The 19,878-nt window shown below is 40.7% G+C and overlaps 1 protein-coding gene across 2 annotated transcripts; it reads right to left on the bottom strand.

Moving 5' to 3' along the window:
* Positions 1–6: 6 nt before the first annotated feature.
* Positions 7–18,485, bottom strand: LOC111218610 (retinitis pigmentosa 1-like 1 protein). 2 transcript variants are annotated; one of them, XM_022740983.1, is made up of 12 exons: positions 18,212–18,485; positions 11,546–11,664; positions 10,550–10,868; positions 9,765–9,871; positions 9,424–9,574; positions 8,316–8,351; positions 6,329–6,409; positions 4,538–4,564; positions 4,050–4,070; positions 1,598–1,714; positions 313–372; positions 7–202 (listed from the first exon to the last, which is right to left on the bottom strand). In XM_022740983.1, the coding sequence occupies exons 1-12, from the start codon at positions 18,273–18,275 to the stop codon at positions 174–176; spliced, it is 1,131 nt and encodes a 376-aa protein (XP_022596704.1). In that variant the 5' UTR covers positions 18,276–18,485; the 3' UTR covers positions 7–173. The 2 variants fall into 2 exon arrangements, with proteins under 2 accessions (XP_022596704.1, XP_022596705.1); XM_022740984.1 differs by having other exon boundaries at positions 9,771–9,871.
* Positions 18,486–19,878: the final 1,393 nt, after the last annotated feature.

Here is a 19,878-nt window from a genome sequence, read left to right as displayed (position 1 = left end):
ACACACACACACACACACACACACACACACACACACACAATCAAGACAGATACACACACAGCCCTACTCTGGGCCTCACAGTAATTTAGCTCTATGCAGGATAGAGCCTAACAGTGAGATTGCCACTTTGCTTGACTGTAGTTGGTCCAGACAGTCATGGGATCATCGCTGGTCTAGGATGAGTTCAGCAGGTTGCTAAGGACTGCAAAAAGGAACAAAAAAACAAAAACAAAAAAACAGTGCAAAGGTCAAATCAATGTACATGTAATGTATTTCATGTGTTTTTATGTGTTATGTGTGTCTGTGTCATACCCTGGGGATCTGACTGGGCCTCTGCTGCATCAGCTTTGCGTGCAGCCTCTGGATCGGCTTCTAGTCACAGAGACGGGGAGTCAGTTATATCCAAAAACACAGACAGACAAAGCGAAGCAGACAAGGCTTCACGTGTAAATTTGAATTTCGCGAGCATTTAGCTAATTAACTTCTTTTCCTACTCATTAGCATAGATGACTTTATGGTGTCCCCTCTGGCAAATTTGACAAAGAGGGATTTATCCCTCTTCTATAATTGTGAAACTATACAGCTCCACTGACCATAAATTAAGTATGACAGTGAGAACACCCAGCGGGAGTTTCTGAGGATGTTAATATTTCTCGGCTCTAATTGCTTATTATCAACACCATGAAAATTTGTTTCATTTTTTCTGGTGTAAACGTGCAAAATTATTCATATCCGTGCAGTCAGAACTTCCCATGTGTCGCCAGTGGAGCAACTCCAGGCTGTACATGCCGATGACTTTACCAATTACAATCCTCATTCTCTAGATTTCATCTGAGGGAGAATGATATATTTTCATTAATAGAGACTGAGCTGTCTGAGAAATCCACAGAGGAATAAGAAAAAAAGAGATGTTTATTCAAATTTAGAACAATGATAAATACTAGCTATTACAAGTGATATTCACAGTATGACCCTTATTCCTACTCTGACATTTGCCTTAAATCACTGAAAAGCTGAATGGCCTGTTGTTCATGTTGACTGTAAATGACAACAATGCTGAATTAGCAGTATTGCTATGCAGGGTGTGTGTCAGTTCACTGGAGCTGACAACACTTTCTAAGGGATAAAGCAGCTGAGTCTGCTATGTCTCAAAGAAGGATTGCTGACCTCCAAAACTTAAAACACACACACACACACACACACACACACACACACACACACTAAAGAAATGTGTTACAGTTGTTCATTCCTTGATTAAAGGCTGAGATTCTGCTACGATTCAAGTTATCTGTATACAGCAGTCACCCTGCATGACTAACTCTTTAAGAATGTTGTTTTGATATGGGTTGACGCAAGTTGATTAAACGACATTAGGCTCAAGGTGTGACAACCTTTGAAAGTGCTGCTTGACTGCTCTTATAATGCGGGTGACAAATAGCAATAAAACAACAAAACCTTGGCTTGCAGTTCATTGTAACTGGGTTTTGGAGGAATTTTTTGTGTATGTTCTGCATAGTCTAGTCAAATATTAAGCCCTGTGTACAGCAGGGTGGTGTGTTCTTTTCTTTGGTTAGTAAGAAATCAGCAAAATAGTTACCCTGTCTATTTTTGAAGCAGAGTTTCTTCTTCTGATAGGTGAAGTATCCAGTAACTGCTCCCACAAGAGCCACACCAACTGTACTGAGGATGCCTGCTAAAGAGCTGGAGCTGCCTTCTGCAGGACACAAAGAAACAGGACAAAAAAAGATACTTGATACCAGTGCAAAGTCAACCTTGGCAATATCATGTGAGAATACCATTTGAACTCTAAATATATTAGTTTGAGTATGCTTTATTATACAGATGTGACTGCACTGTGTTGAATGTTTTTCAGTGTAACACAGGCGTACGGAGATTGTAATGTTCAGTGTCACCACAGGGTGCCATTTTGCAGTTGAAATAATGAATGACAATTCACCAGTGAAGCTCAGTGACATGTGTGTAAGCCTCTCTCTCTCGCGCTCTCTCTCTGTGTGTGTGTGTGTGTTTAAGAGAGTGGGAGAGAGATAGAGAGAGTGATGATCCCTTTTCACTCGTCTATCCCATAATTTAGACCACTAAAAGAAAGCATTCACAGTGACAGCATAAATCTGTCTGCACCTGTAACCCAGTTACTATGACAACAACTATCTGAATAGTTTTTGTGCTGTGTCATAGCATACTGCAAATACATTTCACAGTCTATTGAAGGCACAGAAAGCAAACGCAGACAGCCTGCAAAGCCATGATGATCAGCACATTATTGACAAATCTTATTCAGTTCACAGCACTGTGTGTTGTAAGGTGTCCCTGAGTGCTTTGAAAGGTGCTTATAAATATAATGCATTATTATTATCATTATTAAACATACTCCATTATAAGTAAAAGTAGAACAAATATCACAAAATGACTCTGTTTATGAGTAAATGTAATTGTTTGCTTTCTACTATTGTAATTAACAAGTAATTCTGGAGCAAAGACATTTAATCAAGCTACTTATTATATTATAATTCTTTGTTCTTACTGAAAAAAAATTAAGATTTAATACATGAAATAGCAGATGTACAGAAGCACCTCCACTAGGCTACACAACATGTGCTATGTGCAGTATTCAAGGTGTGATGATTGGTCATCTGGGGCAAAATGATGTTATATAATGTTTATTTTATGGCGCTAGAACCTTCTGAATTTACTCTAAATGAAGGAGGTAGAGGAGAAGAATACAGACTAGATTATGAAGCAGAGCAAATGTCACTTGATTATATACTCAACATGTGCCCTTCATAATTGTTTTCCTTTACATCTCTTCTAAAAACTATCTCTTTATTGTTCCTGCAGTGGCTTCAGTCAACACAGAGTAATAATGGTGGGATATGCTGAAGTGACAATAGAGAGGGAGATGGAGAGGAGATGGGGTGTAATGGGTGAGTCAGCAACTGAGGAAAAAAGAATGAAAAAGTACAGTATATCGAGCCATAAACAAAATTACAGATGAGAAAAGCAAGGGAGTGGCATCAGTCTCGTGTGACTCAAGGTGAATTTAAAAAAAAAAAGGGGAATGAGTCACTGAAATGAAGTGGAATAAACAGGAAGAATGTAGTGATTCAGTGAGAGGAAGTAAAGGTGGGTGCAGACAGACATGTATGAACGTGCACATGCACAAATGCAGAACACACAACACAAAAAGTGGCGTGAAAAGTCTGCCCAAACACACACACACACACACACACACACACACACACACACACACACACACACACACACACACACACACACACAAACACAAACACAAACACAAACACAAACACAAACACAGAGAGATCAACTGACAGACAAGATGCACTGTGGAAACAGATATTTATGGGAACCTACGGGAATCTACGTGGTCAGCAGCCACAACCCTTATCACATTACTGTATGTTACATGGCTGCAGTAAGTCAGGGGTCAAATAAAACACCTGATAGCCACAGCAGAGCGTGGTCGAATATCAACATTTATCACTTATCTACTGTATGCTACTATAATTGTATCATGAGATACAATTTTTCGTGAAGTACGATGTCATTGGAATGGTTTTTGAAAAAGTTACACTTTCAAATTGACTTCCTGTCATCACATTGTGTGATTAATTAGACAAACTGATCCATTAATACTTACACGGATGCAGTGATAACAGTTAAAATTAGCAATATCATCTCTCCGTATCTCCAAGCCCTACTAGCCTTTCCTATCATACACAATTTTAGGTTTGAATAGAAATTTCAGCACTGCTGAGTCAAACCTTTTAACCACGTCTCAGTAAAAGGTACAGCCATCACCATTTGCCTCAATTGCCTGAATTATGCAAATACACTCACTGACGTTCAAAAAAAAGTTAAAGATTTAAAAAAAAATATATTGAAAATGTCTTGCAGCAACAACACACCTGCCTAGGGCTCATTGCATAACATAAGACAATGGGGGAAATGGGTGGAGAATGTGGGTAGTGGTGTATGTGTCCAAAACAAAAAAGAGAAGAATGATAACTCACCTTGGGCCTGAGGTTCGTTTGCTGTATAGAACAGAGAACACACAAATACTATTAGCAACATGGGACACGGAACCGTTTATTCAAACAGGCATAAACATGCACCTGTTGTTCTATTGTATCTTATTTCCAGTTTGAACAGGAACAGAAGTTACTTCCAGTGTGAAAGAGCTTCAGACAACAGATGTAGCGTGACTACACCTGAGAATTCATGGTAAAATACTTAAAGGCCAGGTCCGAACATTGTTTTAAATAAAACAGAAGGGGAGAGGCATTTTGCCTTGAGTCTTCTATCCTGTTTTTATTGTCAGAGGCATGCCAGTAATATCCTGTGTGTTTCAACAGTTTTCAGGGCTACATAAGCTCTACTATCAGAGCCGTCGCTGCAAAGTTATTTCTGAATCCAATTCAGATTTGTGTGATTTGGAATGAAAATGGCATGATGTGATTATTTTTGCAAGGTTTGACCATGAACACAAAAAAAGCCTTACCATCTCCTGCGGCGCCGGCAACATGGGCTGAAGAGAGAAAGAAAGAAAGAGAAGTGATTAAAAGAGCACGCAGAGAAAAGATGTTATCATATAAATGTGTTGACGTATGTTAAGTATTGTGACAGAGAAGAAAACGTAAGGAGCAAGATTATTCTCTTTGAGGTACTTTAGCCCTCGGAGGTTTTTAGAGGTGTAGAGTTTCTGTCCTAACCGGTCTGGAAACACACACACATATACCTCTGCATGAAGTGTCCCTTCTGTAAACTCACAGAGGTGCTTTTATAATATCAGAGGGATCGTATAGCTTTGATTTAATCTATATGCAAACAGCTCTGTTATCTTCCTCTATGCTGCTTGTCTGTATACGCCTGTGCCATCATGGCTGCCCTCTACCTGCTTCAACTTGACAAAGCCGCTAATAACAGAGCACTAAAGAAGAGCGCCTTTCACTAGATTATAATGATTATACCAGCATAATGAATCAGCTTTCAAATGGGGAGTAAATTGTGAACGCTGAGAGGAGCTGCCTAAGGAAAATCTCTTGCTCCTGTCAAATTACCTTGTGGCTAGTGATTAAAGTTTCTTAACCCAGGAGGTAAAACAAGTAAATTCAGTCTCTTGTCATGGGAACAAAGCTCATTAAATTAGAATGGCATGCTCGCAGTATAGAGATCTACCAGAAAGAATGTCTCAAAACACAGTTTACAAGTCACAGTCTTTAAGGTGTCAAGTGCTACAAACCATCTGGTAAAGGTAATACTTTGTAGTTTTGCTGTCAGACTACAGCCAGTGCACCAGGTGTGTAAAGATGGCCTGCCTCAGGATTTGATGCCATTGTTCATAAGTCAGTGTTAATGTCCTAAGAAATAAGACTTGATGCCACTTTCAACAGAAATGGTAAAAGAGCAGGAGAAATATATAAAAAGCTTTTTTAGGCCGAAAGGTGAGATTAGCCCATCTCAGCTCTGTGCATAAATATCTATGGGTTCATTTAGCTGCGTTGCTCATTTAAGACAAGGGAAATAAAACTTCTCAAATAAGAGACGACTACATATTCATAAAGTCTCTGATGTCAGTATTTCCAAAGAAATTGCATCATATCAAATATCCAATCAACTCCCTGTTTATATCATCGATTGTTAGGATTTTGTATGTATTTGTTAAAAAACATGTGGAAAGAAATTGCTGGTTTGGACAAACAAGCACAATGTAGAAACACTCTATTTTGTAAGTGGAGATACTGCTGATCCCATAGATAGATACATGTGTGGTTATAATGTAACTGCAAGATGGGAACATTGTTTTCTTTCCCTTAATGTTATAGGTATATCCCATGGGGTGGTGGATGTCCTTGACTCCGTGTTGCCATGGATTTGTAAAGCAGCTGGCATCGAAGCAATCTACACCACCCACCACTGTACAAAAACGCTCTGATGCTGTGAATCGTCGCCGCAATCTTACTGGTGCCCAAACTACAACGAGAGAAGATGCTGGAGCAATATCCTTGCTTCACCATGCAATTAAAACACACCTGTAACAGCAAAGAGGAGTGCTAACATAATTGAACATTACTTCAACAATTGTACAATTTGTGTTGTTGAATCTGTGTGTTGCTTGGCAACCACTCTTTGCACTTATTGCATTTATTATTGCTTTGTGTTTTTTTTTTTTTTTTGTGAAACCCTGCCAAGTATATGTAGTAACTGTTTTATACAAGCAATAAGCCACTCCGCCTCACAATGCCCCTTAGCTGTTTTAAAATCATGTAATAGTTAAATAGTAGTTACTAACCCTTGTCATCTATACTGCGGCTCTTTCCTGGAGGTACTTGGGTGTCCTCCTTGGGGTCCACAGCATCCTCCAAGTTAAAGCCTGCATTGGTGACAGAAATACAATATTATTCCTTCACCGTCCCACCCAAGAGGAATATCTTCCAGATGTTTGCCAGAAACATCCCTCTATTACATTATTCTACACCATTCCACGTTAAACTATTTAATGATAATATCAGCCATCCTAGAAGCTCTCCCTAGTCCAGTCCCTCAAGTCAATTCCCTCAATAAGCACCCTGAGACACTACCAGTTCCCAGGGTGTGACGGTGATCCTGTGAACTAGTGTTGACTTAAATTAAAGGATATTATCTGTCAGGAACGATACCTTACCCTGACTCTGTATTCACTAGGGGGAAAACCCAAGTGACTTATTCAACATGTGTGACTCAGCGCACAAAGCAGTTTCAGGCTGGGCAGGGCGAGGTAGGATCAGTGAATTAATTTATATTAGACAGAACCTCACAGGCATAATTATTCAGTGACCTATACTGACGTTAAATTGTACTAAGTATTCTGCTCGCATTGTAAAACACAGTTTTTCACAGATGAGTGTGCAATGAGACTTTATTTTGAGCCAAGTGTTGCACCGATACTCAGAGTCTCCTGTGTTCATTTCTACCTACCGTCCGGCCTTTCTTCTTTTATTGATCCATTAACCTCCATAACCACTTTCTCCTCTCTGTCATTTCCCTTTACTTTTGCTCTTATCTCTTTTTCCTTTTGTTTTTACACTGCTCACCTCTGAATGGTTTTTCTCCCTATCTCCCTTCTTTATCTTCCTATCCATTTCTCAACTCTTTTCCTCTTGTCACCACCATGAGAGAGTGTTCCCCTGCCATTTATCACGTGGAAAAAAAAAACCTCCATAGCAACCGTTTCCTGAATTCTCAACGGCACCCCTGTGGTTTTTTTTTTTTTTAGTTGAAAGCGCTACTGAGAGAGAAGCTAATTACCAGCAAAACCATTAAATTACTATTCTTGAAATGACAAACACTATTTTGAATAGGACATGCTGGAATGATATCAGTGTAAAGGTAAGAAAGGAAAGAGCAAGAGTGAGGGGACAGAATAGGAAAGAGAATACAATGACAGATGAGGGGGATATTTTAATTGTGATAAAATCCCACTGAGGTCATTGGGAGGTTTCTTTACTTAAACCTTACCACACACAATTTAGGAGGTAAAAATGTATGGGCCACAACCCAACCTCATAACCTTCCTAAATGATTTGTATTTTCTGATAGAACAGCACATCTGTTTGCCATTAATTTGCTCAGAAAATAGGGAGTTGTAGCGAAATAGTGCAGGATAACTCATGGAAGCAGGACATGTACATTTCAATGATTGATAACAGAAATTATGAGTGGTCAAATGAAGACACAGCGGAAATCTAATGTATGATTCATTTCAGGTCGCCTTGTTCTAAAGAGAAAAAAAACCAAACATTGTAAACTGACATTCTTCACATCTGTTTACTTTCAGATGGTTGCTTAGGGACAGGTAGTGCTATAGTCAGAAGTCAGTTTACTTCAAACACAGTTCATGCAGAGCGGAGCTGAGAGAACTTTTCCAGCTCCGCTCTGCATGAACTGTGTTTCACTTCAAGTAAAGCTGTTCAGTGATTTCTGCTCTGTAATGTTTTAAAATGCTGCCATGTAGGAATTAACATTTCTAAGCATGAATTCAACAGGTCAGCCTCTTTTTGTGGATTCATTGTTACTACGGTTACTGAAATAAACTGGTTTTAATTATGCTGTCCTGAAGTGCTCTTGAACTTCTGAGTCATACGTATAAGCAATTATTTGTGGTGCGCCTTAGTAGTTTGTTTAGCTGCAGCAAGATTTGGCTCCAGAGAGGTGGAGGTGTATATACTATGGCTGAGAGTTTTGGAAATTGTTAAAATGGCAGAGGAGAGAAGAATGAAATTTTAAAAAGAAAAACTTACCTGAATTCACCTCAGGGGTATCACCATCCACTTTAACTGTTGGCAAAGACAAAGAACAGAATCACCCTCCATTTCAAGAGCTGAGCCCGGAAAAGAGTCCCCTGTGTCAGTCGGTGCTGAGACTGAGAACAGCCCCTTCTCAAACACAATCTGACCAATCTCACAACAACGCTGCTCCAAACAGCAACCAGAGTAAACCAAATTATAACACAATGTATAGAACCTATTTAAAACACTGGAAGGCTAAAGTAGATTGGGGATTAGTTATGGGTCCCTAAACAGAGATACTGAATTGGCAGAATATCTCTTAAATGTCAGAGACAGATAGTAGAGGCGAATCCTGAAATGTTCATGCCAATGAAGCACCTTTGAATTTGAATTTGTAAATTTGATCACAGCCATGGTTGGATTCAAAATGGAGAGACACCTTTTGTACTTTAGCACAATTACCAAAGCAGAAATTGAGTTTCCTCATCTCAAAAGGAATTCGTGTTTTCAAAATTTACTTAAGAATAAGAGTGGCTACACACATCTCCAGTAATGACAGAAATATAAACAGTTACAGCTTTCAGAAAGGAGGAATATGTGAATGTTTGTCAACTTTTTCTACATTAAACTGTATATGATATAAAGGTAGTATAAAAAGATATTTATCATGACTTAAAAAAAGCCTATTTCTATCAAGACTAACATCGATTCTATATTTGTGTGCTCTTAGTTGCTAGAACTGTATTGTATTATATATAAAGGTCTTTCTGTTATTTAGACTACACTCACTGACATAAATGGGATGGACAAAATAATAAAAAAAAACCTGTCAATATAACGCAATACAATTCAACAGCACCACAAGCTGCATCCTCCATAGTTGAAACACCACATTTTTCACAGGACTGCTCCATTAGACACACCTACAAGTAACACACTCTGTCCAAAATGTCTTAGCATTCACTGGTTCTAACCTTCAGTCTCAGGACACTTTGTTCCAGGTTAATTAAGAAGAAATAACAACATGGAACACGTGGGTGAAACCAGTATTATTTGCCTGAATTCATGAGTGCGTGTACAAGAGTTTGCATATTAAGAACCCACACATGTAGATTCTTACCTGTAGGGACAAGGTCCTTCACTCCTGTTCTGATGTCTGGTACTACATTTCCCTCAGTTTGTCCCGCATCAGTAACTGGATCAGTTGGTTGTTCCTGCCCATCTTCTACAGCTGGATTTGACCCTGGTGTGGCCTTACCTTCAGGTTCACTCTATTAAAAATGTATTATATAGTATATGAACACGTAGAAAGGATACACACATTTCTTAATAGCATAGCAGCTCTGGTATAATATCTCTGCATGTCATATATATATATATATATATATATATATAAAGAGAGAGAGAGAGAGAGAGAGAGAGTAGTTTTAAATGAGATGAGATTGTATAAGATTAACTGACCCCCACCTGAGAGGGTGTTGTATCAATGCTTGAAGTAGTTTCCTCCTCCACATCAGCTGTTGGTAGCTCACCCTCTGGATTTTTTTCCTCTGGATCAGTTACTGGCTCTGGACAGGAGAGGGAAAGTGTTTGATTTATGTTTTTATCATGAGTTTACCCAGAGTGTTATAGCACAAAGGGCTGTTATGGCTTGTTATATATAAGTGTTTAATGCAGATTTCAAGCAAAACCAGAGAGGTTGAACAGGTATTTTGCCACACCTTCACACATTAACAAAGTGTGTGGAAGGAATAGGTGGCACCTTGAAGGGGAATTTCAAGGAACAAATGCAGAACATAGAAGGAAGCCTTATTCATAAAACTTGTGTTTTAGTTTGAGGCCTCTGATTTAAGCTCAGCCTCATGCTGAATCAATAGATTAGACAAACATTGGTTCTTAACACTATTATCACTGTTGCTTCTCAGTGTAAATTATATTATCCCTGGTGGCGCTGGAGCATATGATTAAAGTAGAGAAAAAACAGAAAGTAGAAACTGCTCACAAGTCTTTGATGCCAAACAAGATTTTTTTCACTGTGGCTGTAAAAGCGAAGATGTGATTGAAATGTTGCACGGCAACAGTGAATAGAGGAACATTTCGGAAGCAAAGAACAGTGTAGGATGAATGCCAAATAAGAAAAAGTGAAAGTGAAAGTATTGTATTTTTGTCAAAATAATCATCATCAGACAAAATATTGATTTCAGTTTCATTATTATTTTCAATGTGTTTAAACTCCTATCGATTACCTTGTGTTGTTGCAGCCGCTTCACCCTCTGTGTCTACTGCTGCAGGAGTCACTTCCTCTGCTTCCCCGGCTGCAGCAGTCGCCTCTTCTGCGTCATCACCTGCAGGATTTACCAGTTCCTCGTCCCCGGCTGCAGGAGTTGCTTGTTCTACGTCCCCGACTGCAGGAGTTACCGGTTCTTCGTCCCCGGCTGCAGGAGTTACCGGTTCTTCGTCCCCGGCTGCAGGATTTGCTTGTTCTGCGTCTTCACCTGCTGGTTCTTCGCCTTCGGATTCAGGCTCAGCAGTGGGCTCAGGTTCGCTTACCGTAGGTGGTACTTCCTGTATTCAGAACAAGATTTACATCTCTTGCAATTATGTTTTTATAACTGATATTGTCCAGAAAAACAAATCTCCAAACTTCCACAGTTGAGGCTTTCTGGTGGTTATAGGTTTTAAGAGAGGTTGGTGAGGGAAGGGCAGAGACAGAACTGCCATTACATTTCAAACCAGTAAACTTGTGCTACATAAGACCTTCTGTATCGAACCAAGAACGAATACGAGGCACACATTTTTCAGCCAACTGACACGGCTCAGCTTATCAAATGCCTGCCTGAGGATTTAGAATTAGAATTTCTTCAGACCTCAGTGAGTTTGACTGGATGACAGTCTGGCTACACTCAGAAGCACTCTTAGAGACACACTGAATAATTCAGACAGCCCAAAGCTGGACAGAGGTTCTGGGAGCTGCCAGGGTTTATAGATATGTATGCACAATGTTAGAGCCGCTGTTAAGCTGCTTTCAGACGGCCCCAAACCCTCCAGCAGCACTCCTGGTTAGGCGAGAGTTTGGAATGGGGACTAGGGCTAAAGACAACAAACACAGGATCCCAAACTTTGAAAGTAACCTACTAACTATATCCACCTTTACATTACTCACCCTTACATTATTCTTTTTCTAGGTAAGTTGTGACATCACACAATAAGCCCCAAACCACACAAATATTCCCTCTCCTCACCTCTGCATTATGGTCAGTTCCCTCGTCAGCCTTAGCTTCTCCTTCGACCTCGGGTGCTTCAGTTGCAGGGGCCGGGGCGTCAGGAGCTGCTTTCTCCTCTTCTGCTGGGACTTGATCATCTACACAGAGAAGTGTGAGGGAAGAAAGTAACAGAAGAATGAAAAAAGAGAGCACACATCAAGTGAAGCACTGACCACTGGGACATATCAATTTCAAAAAGTGGGGGAGAAAAAAAAAAATAAAAGGCTGTCCTGAAACCCTGGTGCTTCAGTGAACATCACACAACTGACAGAGGCCTGTGCAACTATTGTTTTCTTTTTGAAAAGAAGAAAGGAGGCAGCCATGGCAAGCCAGAATCCCTCTCAAAGGAGGTTCCTTCTGTGTTTGAAGTTCTGCAGCTTGACTACATCCCTAAAATTCATTCCACTGTCCAATATTTTGTGTTGTCCACTGTTCATAAGCAAAAAAAAAAAGCACAAATATTATGAATCAAATCTAAAGTAGAACGAATAAAACCTGAAGACTGGTGGTGATTGGTGTAACCATTGGTGATTAAAAACTGCACGCCTCGATCCATCTGTTGTCATTTAAAATCATTAAAATCATCTGTCTAAAATGGTTGTCAAGATGTTGTGCATTCAACACATTCTCATGACAGCAACATGACACACACACACACACACACACACACACACACACACACACACACACACACACACACACACACACACACACACACACACACACACACACACACAAACACACACAAACCACACCCTGGCCTAATTGGTGCCTGATGTTAACGCTTTAGCCACAACTAGATGACAGACACATCGATCAAGTCTGACCTGCCTCAACATCATATGAAGTCTCGACCTCAGCACTGGCATCGCAACTCTTTGCTAATGAGAAAATACAAAGAGCATGTCTTTGTCATTCTGTGAGTGAGATGGCCATGGTGTGTGTGTGTGTGTGTGTTTGAGCCGGTGCTGTGACATTCCCCTTTTGAATGTGAGAAGCTGAAACAGCAAACTGTGCTCTGACTTGGTCATCCTCTGCTCTGCTGATTTCAGCAGCACCCTGATACTGGTTGGCTGGGATAGTGCCTTTTTTTTTCCAAATACAAGTACCAACCATTAACTAAGAGATATAGCTGTCTACAAATTATGGTATGAGTGAGGCTGTCCTTCAAGCTGGCAAAACTGTAATAAGATAGCTTAAAAAAGTGGGGAAGAAATGCACAGGAAGGTGGCACAGGTGCCAAAATGCTGCCAACACAAGAAACAGAAAGAAATAACATAAAAAAAAGTATCAGGACGTTGCTGCTCAGCACCATAACGCTCTTCCTTAATGTACTCATATATCTATTTTAGCAGTTGTTCATTGCCAAGTAAATTTCCAATGAAGGATCGCTGCATTTGCCAAATGAGATCGTATCAGAGTCACTGATTCCCTGAGGGAAAGCGGCATGAACACATTTGAAGTATTTCCATCACACCGTAAATTCTCTAGAAGTGTGCAGAACTGGTGACACCTGGGCTCACACACACACACACACACACACACACACACACACACACACACACACACACACACACACACACACACACACACACACACACACACATTCATATACCAGAAAAAAAAATCCATATACACAGAGTATGGCTCAATACAAACTACATGCACTGGAATATGAACATCAGACATGCAGACACAGTGACCGACGCAGCAGCAAAAACAAGCGCGCTTGATTTCTCTCGCTCCCTGTTTTTTTCACTGCACCACCTCAGCAGCATCTAAGTCAAACATTAATCAGTGCCCACAGTGATCTATTTCAAGTTGAAACAGCAATCAGAGTTTAATGAACAGGACTGCATGTGTGACTGCAACTGCATGTATGTACAGGGTGTTTTTGTTTCACTATCTTGACTCCCTCCTTGGAATTCGCTGTCTTCATCAAAGATGTACTCCTGCACGCCATTAAAGATAATGAGGTGGAAATAACATCAGATGCCAGCTGATGTGTCACACCAGTGGACTGAAAAGGTGTGTTAAAACAGACAAAATGAAACCTTGTGCAGTGCAAAGACCTGTTGCTGACGCTTTTTGTTGACTTGTCAGACCAGGTGTTCAGTTGTGTGCAGATGTGTGCGTTTGTACTTTAGGCTTAAGTTTTCACTCCCACTGGAAATGAGTGGACAAATTTCTCATGGCATTGTGCTTACGTGCATGTGTGTGTGTGTGTGTGTGTGTGAGGTATGAGATTCTCATGTAACTTCTCTGTCTTTCTGTTGCCACTCCATAGAACATTCTGTTCCCATCTATCAGTTTGCCACTTCCTCCTCTAATAACCTCCGCTACAAACACCCCACCCCCACATCCACCAACACACACACACACACACACACACACACACACACACACACACACACACACACACACGCACACACACGCACACACACATGCTTACAAACTTATAAAACACCTTCTCCTCCCCTTCCAGTCCAAACGTACAAACAACCACATGTTCACACACACGTTAAGTCCATGTGCCTGTGTAAGTTCACTTTCACTCACACAGAGTAAGTAGTGTCCTGTTTTGTGTTAGTGTAGCAGTGAAATAAATGGTTGCACATCCAAACCCCCCCACCCCCTTCCTTTCTTTTTTGTCTTTTAAGTCTCTCTCTCGTCTTTCCTCTCCTCTCTTTCTCTCTCCCAGACTCCCTCTGTTTCTCTGCCACTGGTTTCCCTTGAGGCTGATGAGTCATCTGTGTGTCTCTGACATGGCCGCACGCTATTGTATGCGACTGTACAGCATGTGCAGTGTTAAACTGAGGAAACTGTCCCCAGAGGAAACTGCTTTTAAGTCAGACCAGTTCACACATGTGGGAAACCATAAAACTTTTTAGTTACAGTGTTCTTTTTAAGACTTAGTCAAGTGGTTTGATAGATCGATAAACAGACATCTTTCTGTCTTTCATATGAATCAAATCATCTGACGGAGACAACAGTTTGCGACTGGACCTAAAAGACAAGTACATAGCCAAAAAAGTTACTACTCTATTAAAGAAATAGTTTGACATTTTGGGAAATGTGCTTATTTGCGTTCTTACTAAGAATTAGATAAGAAGACTGATAAAACTCTCATGTCTGTACAGCAAACATGACGCTACAGCCAGCAGCCAGTTATCTTAACTTAGCGCAAAGGCTAAGCTAAGATAATCGCCTGCTGGTTGTAGCTTTAAATTCAGTGCTGAGATATGAGAGTGGTATCAATCTTCTTATATAACTCTCAGATAGAAACTTTCCCAAAATGCCACACTATTGCTTTATTCTAGCTAATTTCAACTTCACCATTCTTCTTGGTGTATGTGTGAGAAGAAGACAGCGAGCATGATGACACAAACATCCTCTAAGACCTAAAACTTTGCTTATTGAGCGTAATGGTCCTTTCTGCTTTATATGGAACTTGAAGTGAAGAGCGGCTGGTAACAAACAGGAAACATCTTTGTGGTGTAATGGGATCTACACCAAAACGCACGGTACAAAAGTGACACTTTATTTAAGAGTTCAGCAAGAATTTTTCCCCTTATTGAATGTCAAGCAGAGTGAAGATTTAATCTGTCAAAGGAAAATGTTTCTGTGATTGAAAACAATTGGACTTTTCCCTGGAACATTGAAAACACCCTTTATAAGATACCATCAAATTATTTTCCCTGTTCTTTTCAGTTCAGCAAATGAGATTGTGACATCGCCTGGAATACACAACAAATATGGGCATCGGCTTTTGTCAAAGTGGGTGTTCTGCATGCATGAACATGCTTTAAAAAAACAAAACAAAGACATCTCTTCTGACAGATACTAAATTTGTTCAGGCAAAAGGTAAAATCTGAGTTCATGGCACCAGTTGTGATCAAAACGAAGACCCACACATAGTAAATCATTTCAACCTTTGTGGCAATTTCTGCTTCTTATGAACAATTTATATTTTGTGTTAAATGAGCAACCACCCTCGGCAAGTTACATCATGTTGGTGAGCTACTATGACGAAAGTGAATACAGCACCAAGGCCGCGCTTTAAGTGTTATGTACAGTATATCAGGTTTCACACACTTCATGGACGTTGTAGGGCTGGAGTGGTGCTCGATGCTGGCGCCACTGTTTTGATATTCAAAAGGTGACATGTGATGGAACTGTTTACTTAGGCACTTGATATCTTGCCAAGCCTGAAAATAAAAAAATATTCACCTTTTTGTTTTGGAAATGACACGAGGGTAAATAAGTAAATGCCCCTTCAGTAGTGTAATGCACATCACTGAACACTCCTCATTACATAAATTGGAGTCTGAGGGATGTTATTACTGCCAAAGAGAGAGGGACTTCATTTTCTGACTCTTCTGAGCTCTGGCCGTGAGACTGTGTGAGATCGCCGGTTGTGTATTGTTGAATTAATAATAATGTGTGTAGATGCATGTGTGCGTAACCAATAACCAAGCCTTTCCCTGTAATAGTACACTAGAATCTGTCCGTGCATGTGTGTCAGGTGTAAAACAACACCTCCACACCACATTGTTCTGTCAGGTATGGTTCTATTGTGTGTTTGTGGGACAGACAGTGTGTTGTTTACCCCAATCATGCACACCTTAAAACTGCCCCCATGGAAACCAGAGAGAGAGAGAGAGAGAGAGAGAGAGAGAGAGAGAGAGAGAGAGAGAGAGCGCGTGTGTGTCTGTGTGTGTGTGTGTGTGTGTGTGTGTGTTATTCACTTATCCACCAAAAGAGCGATTTATGTGATGGCAGTTGAAGGTGTAAACACAGACAAGCCTGCACACACATATTATACACACACCTGGCACACATCACACAGCCCTTTTTGTCTTTCATCTTCCTCTAACACACACGCGCTTTATAACTTATGTGTACACTCACATTAATGAAGCACTCTCATACTCCCACATGTTCTGTACATTAAAGTTATAACCCACACCCACCAACCCACCCACACACTCCCTCACACACACACACACACACACACACACACACACACACACACACACACACACACACACACACGCGTACACACACACACACACACACACACACAGATGCTGAGGGCCCTGGAGGAGAGGAAGGCGCTGAAACTAGATGTGTTGTTGGGTGTTGTCTACAGCTGGAGCTGGATCTAGTTACTGGGACACTCCCTATCCTTTACTTCTATAACTTACACACACCATACATGAGGTGCGCACACGCAACTGACCTAGCACCCCTATCTTTTTCAGTGTGACTATGAACACACACACACACACAGACACACACACACACACAAATGCAAGTGAGCAAACACACCCACTGAGATTTCCTGTAACTCAGCACACCAACATTCACTGGGTTTACTCTGAGCTTTACAGTTGAGCAATTAGAGAAAAAGTGTGTGAGGAATAGAGAAAGACAGAGGAAGGAACACGTGTGTGTGTATGTGTGTGTGTGTGTGTGTGTGTGTGTGTGTGTGTGTGTGTGTGTGTGTGTGTGTTTGTGTGCGTGTGTGTGCGAGAGAGAGAGGTTTGTCTCTGGTGGTTCTTCTGGTTAGAAAAAGGGAACCGGCAGAGTGAGATTGTGCCAGATCCCATCCAAGCACACCAACGTTCAACTGAATTTTTGTTTGCATAATGATTAAGAGGCCTGCTGTTACTCTGACTATCTCTCACACTAGTTTCTTCCTTGTATCTCTCACAGTTGCATGCAACATTTCTCTTTTATCATTCTCCAGCATCTCCCCTACTTTGCCTCTAATTTTTGCAAGTGTCCATGTTGGTCTCACTGTCTCAGTTTTATTGCGCATTCGAACAATCTGAAACCATTGCATGTGCCGCGGGGAAGGGCAGGGGCCCATGGGCCAGCTGAAGACGAAGGAAGAGGGAGAGGAGGGAGCAAAAAAACAAAAAAAAGAATGGGAGATATAGAGAAACAAAATGCAACAAGGATCAAATATATAGACCGAGGAGAAAAGAGGGATGAAAGATGAAAGATAAAAAGAGAATTACTTATGTAAGGACAATGGGTCCACCACACCCCTGTGGGCCAAAACTCATGTCCAAAAAGATATGGCCACATTACATGGCACACCTATTTCAGTGATAATGTCTGGGCGGGATGAAGAATGCAGAGCTTTATCTGAAACTCACTCAGTCAGAACAGATTAAAACAAGCAGAATACACCTAGAGGTAAATTGAATTGGCGTGCCAACAGGAAGGCAGACAGACTGGCAAAAGACACTGGCAATAGCATTCACACACGCGCGCGCACGCACGCACACACATACACATACACATACATGGACGAGTAATGTGGAAGACTGGCTGAGGATGAGGCGAGAAACGACAGAATGAGAGAAAGATAGGTGAGCGCCAGAGGGATGTAAAAGTGCAGAGAGAAATGGAGACTGATGACCAACACACAACTAGACAGACAGACAGACAGACAGACAGACATACAGACAGAGATAGACAGAGATAGATATATAGATAGATAGATAGATAGATAGATGGATGTAAAGATAGATATATAGACAGATAGACAGATAGATATATATATATATGCGATGTACATGCAAAGAACAGAAATAAAGGGTTGGGCTGAGTTAATTGGAAATAAATCATTACCTTGTGCCTTGGCGCTTGTAGCCAGCAGGCTTCCTAATAGCAGAATCCACAGGTATGACATCATGGGAACACGGTGTTCTGGCTGCAAATGAACCGGGGTTCAGTCTCGCTTTCCACGGCCTTCAAACTGGACAATTAACCGGCTTGGAGGTTTCAGGTGGATCTGGAGGGCGTGTGTGTCGGTGTGCCGGTGCGTTCTTGCGCGTCGGATCAGACCAGTGGCGTCTCCAAGGTGCTTTAGATGCTCGGCTCAGTGCGCGCCGCCGCGGATCTGTCGTCCTCTCCTTTTGTCTGAATTGGAGGAGAGAAGGTCCACTCTTTATTAAGGTGGGCGGGTCTCTTTCCTCAAATAAGGCAGTCAGGGAGACGGCAGGACTGGGTACGGTGCTGTTAAGGCATTCATTTAATCACTAGTGGGTTTGCCAATCATCAATTTGGACTGTTACTCGTCTTTATCAAACCTGCTTAGCGCGAGAAAACACATTATTATGCAGAAACATATTCTTTCGTTCAAGTCGTCGTCCTTTTTGTTACCAGGAGCACGAGCTGTGAGTTAAGCAATAGGGAATGTATATGTTGGGGTTTTAACTTGTCCTTAACTGGAAGCGGCTGAGTCCCTGTCATTTTAATAACCAGATTCCTAAGAGGATTTAATTGAATACCTTGCATGCGGTCTTCATAGACTTTTTAACGTCATCTCCCCTATCAGCATGACTAGACCTATAAAACACGTCCATATAAAGTTATAAAACCGCTATGATTTAGGTAGTCTATACTACTTCTTTACAGTCTAATAAGCCTATAATTTACTTGTAAATATCGAGTTTCTGAAGAGAACACTGAGATGTGAGGCTTTGGTCTGTTTTAATGTTAAATTAATGTTAGGTTTCTATTTGAGAAAACCACATGACCTCATGCAAACCAACCACTAGGTGGATCTGAAAAGAGCATTTCTCTTTCCTATCCTCTTGACTCCTCTCCTTTACTTTTCGCGGTTTTAAAGTCGCTCCTGTGCCAAATTGAAACGTTTTTACTGGTATGGATCGGCAGGTGGCGCCATTCATTCATAATCTCATAGTTTACGCCTGTCATCAATCAATTTACATGATGCGTTCAAATTCCAATACTCACCGAAGGTTCTAACCTCTTCTGAGAGCTGCAGTGGACAAATGTTAAAAGCCATTTTCACAGTTCCAGCTATCATTGCACTCAAACCACCATGGGGCAAATTTCCTTAGGTTAGGTCCCGTATTTCTACAAGATTATCATCTTTAGGCTCCATCTCATCCTTTTTGTACGTTATAATGTACATTAGCCATAAACTGAACATTTTTATATCAAACAGAGCACAGAAGTAATTAAATAAGTGTGATTTTTTTTCCTATTTTGGCTGAAAATGGACCTACCACTGTACCCAACACCATACATCAAAATATCCCCCCCATCACACCTAAAATTTAGTAAAACAATTATGTCATTTTTACATAATCTTACTTAAGCATTATTCATGTTTTATGGATGATGATGATTTACAACAGTTGATGTATCTACTATAGGACAAGTAAAACAAAGAAAAAACACTATCCCTGTATGACTTGATAATTTATGCATGGTAAGACTAGATGTATATACGCCACATTGGCCATGGCATCATGACGAGTGTAAAA

The sequence above is a fragment of the Seriola dumerili genome, unplaced genomic scaffold (assembly GCF_002260705.1).
Source record: "Seriola dumerili isolate Sdu_G_001 unplaced genomic scaffold, Sdu_1.0 BDQW01000052.1, whole genome shotgun sequence".
Lineage (NCBI taxonomy): Eukaryota > Metazoa > Chordata > Actinopteri > Carangiformes > Carangidae > Seriola > Seriola dumerili.
The sequence above is the reverse complement of the archived record's forward strand: the minus strand, read 5'-3'. Positions and strand labels throughout refer to the sequence as shown.

Bases quoted from the DNA above. Each gene is read 5' to 3' on its own strand.
- LOC111218610 (XM_022740983.1), bottom strand. From the start codon at position 18,275: ATGATGTCATACCTGTGGATTCTGCTATTAGGAAGCCTGCTGGCTACA. The intron at 4,071-4,537 runs GTAAGGCTTTTT...TGTTCTATACAG, and splicing joins TGCCGGCGCCGCAGGAGATG to CAAACGAACCTCAGGCCCAA. The intron at 373-1,597 runs GTAACTATTTTG...CTCTGTGACTAG, and splicing joins CTGCTTCAAAAATAGACAGG to AAGCCGATCCAGAGGCTGCA.